Below are 5,480 nucleotides of genomic sequence, written 5' to 3' on the forward strand. Positions count from 1 at the left end.
ACATAAAGCAGACATTGTATTCTTTCCATCGCATCGAATAATGCTTAGGTTTGTCAATAAAAAAAAAAGTAATTTTTGTATCGAGTAAATTGGGGGAGAATGCATCAAATAATTTTTTGCGATATTTTTGTAATTATTATTAATACATAAAAGAAAATAATACCGATTAAAAATTTAAAGACAAAATTTTTTTCCAAATTACCTATATAAATCCAAAAATTTTAAAAACAAAAGAGAATAGTCACTGTCATATCGTATATGGCATACAACTAACTGAATCGAACATATTATTGACACAATTTGTGCATAAACTTGAAAAATGTAAAAAAATGGTATCTTATTTGTTACTCATAATAAATAAGCATTGTATTTCTAAATGTTTATTTAATAAATTTTTCTTTTTTTAACTGTATGTATATTATACAATACATAATTTACGGAAGTAATTTTCATTTTTTAACCTTGAAAAATTTGTTACGTTACTTTACCATGTGCATTGAACCGTACAGTTTCGTCAAATAAATAAAATTTTAATGACATCTGCTTTTTCGCCTTATGCGTACACTCAAATAAGAAGCAGAAATAGAGCGACGACAGATATTTCAAATTTGGCGCCGCAGACGCTATGCAGTGATTTCTAGTTACGTTTGTCAACCGCACTGTGTCACTAACTGGCAGGTCGACTCAATTTATTACCATCTCAAAATAAATTTAAATTAATTTGACAAATTGATAAAAAAACACAAATGTGTCTATTATTTATGAAAAATAGAATTTACTCCAATTTTTTAAATGTAATGACTCTATATTTTTTTAATAACATTTTTTAATGCAGTAACTCTATATTCAGAAATATTGTAAATTTCAAAAATGTTTTCCTCAATAAATAGTTATTTATAAAAATAATTGCAACTGTTCATTAGACACATGGTGCATGGCATTCTTAACCAACTGTTTGGACCACTGGTAGATCAATGCACAGGCGAAAAGGGAACAGCCGGCATCGTGACCTGTTCGTAAAGTGGAGGGGGCCTCCAATAATGACACGACGCCATTAACCGTACGTCCATCGACGCGTGTATGGCACTGTTTGTCAGTTCTGCTGTTATCCCGAGGCGATTCGAGCATTCGAATCTTGGTGACCGCGGCGGCAGTCGACGTTTGCGATAGAAATTCGATTAAAACCACTCTTCCCGCCCGCACCACCGAGAAAATTGTAAGTAAGTGCGGGAAAGGAACGATTTTTAAAAACGACTGTGGTGCTGGTGTTCGACATGAACCGACTACGTGTTGTCGCATCGTGTGCCATGGCAATGGGGAATCGCTATCACGATTGCTATTCAGATTGTTTCCAAAATCGATATCGCGCCAGAGCGAGAGGTGCTGCGTTTCATTTCAAAATTGCGAATCTGTGTAATTTTTTTTTTTTTTTTTTTACATATGTTTAGCCATTCCATGTGAGAGAAATTTAATGTACATCTGAATTAATAGTTCCGCTTCTTGTAACATGAGCCGACAACGCTGTCAACACACACATGCACTATTGGCGCACTATTGATGCACCTGTGAGTTCGGTGTTTGTGGAAGTATCACAAACAAACGCTGGCGCGATCGTTCGACCGTAAAATTGAATTTTGCGCATCGGCGGGATTTCATTTTAATCTGAGTATATCTTTCACGCGATTCTCTCACACGCGCATTTACGTTGGTAACTCTGATACGCCCGAGTCGACGCCCAAGCTCTGTGACGCGATGATAACATCATCGCGATCGGCGAAATTAAAGAACGTCACTTTACATTCTCATATTATCAAACTCTGATTTCAGCAATAAACAATGGCGATCGTGGAATCTTGTTGGTCGCCGTGCATCTGGTCGAACAGCATTAAGACCGGCTGCAAAGCCATAGCGTTTTACACGGTGGTGAGCATCTCTTAATTGAAGTTCCATAAAATTAGAGGGCAATAACAAAATGTTAAAGTATGTCTAACCATGGGCGTACGCAAGAGGGGGACAAGGAGGAACGCTTGTCCCCCTCTCCCTGTAAATTTTGGCAAAGAGAAAGAATTAAATTAAGAAAATAACTTTTATGACGAAAAGTTAAACGCTCGTTGGCCAATGCGTGATTCACGCTTTATTCTCTATAAAGAATACAAAAAATTAAAAAAGAGGAACTTAAATAATTGGAACTTGCAAAGGTGTTAGAAGAAAGTAAAACTTTGGCCCTTTTCTGACTGAAATTCTGGGTACGCCCATGCGTCTAAGAGAATATAATTTGAAATCCTGAAATTTATGTTGCATGCGAGAATATCATTATAATCGATATTTGTTTCCTTTCAGGCAATTAGTATAGTGCTAATTACGCTAGTATGTTATCAACTCGCTGGTGGCGATTCCACGCAAATATACAATCCGTTATTCGAGGCTGATGTAAGGGGATGTAAGTATGATTAATTGTACTGTAACAGTGCTTTAGAAACGAGTATAAGTGTCAATATGCTAAGCTCATGTGTACATTTTATTGTTGCGAAGATTTTGGAAACTATATTTGCCCCAACACAAGCACGAGTGATTCACGTAAAAAATGTTTAATTATTAGTTCAATCGTTATTCACACATTAAAGTCTGATAGTTTGTAAATTAAAACGTTTCAACGCTCACTTGGATCTTTTTAAACAAAAATAAAATTGTTATTCAAATACAAATATGAGTTTAAATAGATAAGTGTACGTACAGTTTTTCCGTAGCATTAAAAATGATGTCTAATAAGTGCATACTAGCTTAATAGTTTATAGGCTTACTACTTAGCTTAATAGTTTATAAATTTTTAAATTTTATAATTTGTTTAGTATTTTATTAAAAGAAATAAGAGACATCTGCAATTTTTAGCTATGCAAGTTGTTGGAGGCTTCTTCATCTTCTACCTGATTTTGTTGATCATATGTGCCTTGTTAATGGTTTATGGCATAAAAGAAGGCGTACGTGGATGGTTATTACCATGGCTTGTTGGATGGTTCATCGTTTGCTTGTTCCAATTAGTCTTCGGCCTGTGGCTCTTAGGCGGCTATTATATTTATGTGAGTTTCACTTCTTTATTTATTGATAACTTTGTTATATGTTCGATAAATACTCGCAATCATATCACTTTTTTATGTTTTTACTTCAGTTGGACTCTGTATTCGCGACATTATGCAATTGGCTTTGGATGTCTTATAACGTAAGTGTATTTTGCTTTCAGCGTATCTACCTTATCAAAGCTATTTCTGATCTTTTTATTTTTTACGTTTCTTTTTTTGCAGATATATTGTTGGATGGTCGTTTTGTCAATGTACAAAGTATTTGAAAAGCTGCAGTCTCCAAACATAGAACTTTTATGGCCTTGAAGGCAAGTGCAATGTCAGAAAGCAATACGTACACATCTATTGCTACCAAAGTAAGGGAGAGTCTCTATTTCCATTTACTCGTAAAATTCTACGTAAGAACTTGTTAAAAATAAAGTTCTTCAGTTGTTTCAATACACATACTCACAAACTCATAAAGTTTCAATGGATGTCTAAGAAAGCAAAATTAACATTAACTTCTTCATCGATTCGAATAAACTTTAACATTGGTCTTAAGCCCGTATCAGACTAGAGATTAAAATTGAAGAATTGAAATTAAAGTAATCAATTCGAAAAGAGAAAACTAATTTCAAGTTTAATAAACTTTAAATTATTTAATTAAATTTTAATCAAATCTCAATTCCAATCTCCAGTTTGATTACGGCTTAGAATATTTTTGACATGTGTACTTTTAATACAATATTTCGACTTTTATTTTTATTTTTATTTTTAATAATTTAAAAAATCTTAGAAAAGATTTTAGATCGCTTCCATTTGTCTTTTTTTGTATATTTTTGTATTACATTCATATAACGTTCAATTAACGTTGATAATATTGTAATGCCTTTCTACTTACATTTCAATAATGTACAATTAGTTAATCGATGAGAAAGTAATATTTTTTATTTTACGATAAAAGACTGAGAGAGGCTTTTTAAAAATGTCCGTCCAAATCATCATAAACTTAGAATCTCGTTGAATAAATAAATCAAAATATTAATAATAGTATCACGTTAGTTGAAAATTTATGTTAGGTCCTTTTACATGGCCATCGTTGTTCTGAGCATTTTATAGAGATTATACAATTTTTCTACAAACTATTTTTTCTACATTAGTCTAATAATATATGTATCAATTTTTAATTGATGTAGAAATAAGCATCTATTTATATTATACAAGCAACTTATATTAAGAATAAATAAATTTCATTATACAATCTTTCATATTATAAATATAATATAATTTTACATAGAATTTTTCTATTCTCCTTTCCTTATATACGAATTACCTTACTTGCGCAACATAAAATAATAATACTTACAAAAAATCTTTAACTGCAAATATGTGTTTTTTACTGACAAAAATATTTGTAAAGACGATAACTAAAGTCAATATATGGACATATTTTATATATATTTATATATGTTCTTATATGAAACATTTTTTCCCGGGTATTTATAGTTTGATCTTAAGTTCAAGATCATCTAGTCACGAGCAGAATTAAGACTCCATTCAACCAATAAAATAATAGTACGGCGTCTCAAGATCGTACTTAAGATGATCTTGTATATAAGATCAGGTTATAAATACCGTCCTAAGAATTTTTATGCTAATAGCTTATACTAATGGTTCTTATATTCTTTATGCCGTACAGTAGATGGCATGACGATTCACTTTATTCGGGCAAAGAAAATTACCTGCAAATGGTATTCTCATGCTGCAAGTATTAAAACAAGAGAGAGTTTAAAAATCATAAAAAATTCTTATATAATTTTATAAAATTTTATATAATAATAATAAATGTAAATATAATATTTTTGTATTTTATAATATATTATTATTAAATGTTTGTTTTTCAAGAAGATAGTGAGAAAACTTTATTTAGCATTAACATGTATTTTATATTCTTTTATTCAATTATAAAAAAACATATTGCAGTAACTATACTAATTTATCTGCAATGCATTTCAACCTAATCATGTAATTAATCACGTAAGAAACTTCAACGTGCGCATATACAGTATTCCCGCACATTTACAGCAATGCATAGGCTTAAAATTGTACATACAACACACATATTAAATGTAGAATGCACCTAGAATTCAATTTGTTAGTTTTGTTAACTTTTTTTTTACTTCTTTGCTCCTATTATCAATATACGTAAAAATGTATGTAAATAACTGTAAATGTATTAAGCTCGGGTTTGTTTACTAAATGACTGTGCAAATCGATCGTCCCTGCTGGTAACATCCGAATTGTCACTGCTTATCGATTAACTTACGAATGACGAGGATGAAAATCGCGAGCCCGATGATGCGCCGATATCTTTGCGAGAAACCAGGCGCTTTCTAAGCGCGACCTGAGCACCCGAGCGGTTTC

The 5,480-nt window shown here is 31.8% G+C and overlaps 1 protein-coding gene across 2 annotated transcripts; it reads left to right on the forward strand.

The window, feature by feature from the left end:
* Nucleotides 1-950: 950 nt before the first annotated feature.
* LOC105833659 lies at nucleotides 951-4,442 on the forward strand. 2 transcript variants are annotated; one of them, XM_012675548.3, is made up of 6 exons: nucleotides 951-1,216; nucleotides 1,828-1,923; nucleotides 2,341-2,440; nucleotides 2,890-3,077; nucleotides 3,167-3,217; nucleotides 3,300-4,442. In XM_012675548.3, the coding sequence occupies exons 2-6, from the start codon at nucleotides 1,837-1,839 to the stop codon at nucleotides 3,381-3,383; spliced, it is 510 nt and encodes a 169-aa protein (XP_012531002.1). In that variant the 5' UTR covers nucleotides 951-1,216; nucleotides 1,828-1,836; the 3' UTR covers nucleotides 3,384-4,442. The 2 variants fall into 2 exon arrangements, with proteins under 2 accessions (XP_012531002.1, XP_012531003.1); XM_012675549.3 differs by lacking the exon at nucleotides 951-1,216 and having other exon boundaries at nucleotides 1,294-1,923.
* The last annotated feature ends 1,038 nt before the right edge of the window (nucleotides 4,443-5,480 follow it).

This window comes from Monomorium pharaonis, chromosome 4, assembly GCF_013373865.1.
Source record: "Monomorium pharaonis isolate MP-MQ-018 chromosome 4, ASM1337386v2, whole genome shotgun sequence".
Taxonomy (NCBI): domain Eukaryota; kingdom Metazoa; phylum Arthropoda; class Insecta; order Hymenoptera; family Formicidae; genus Monomorium; species Monomorium pharaonis.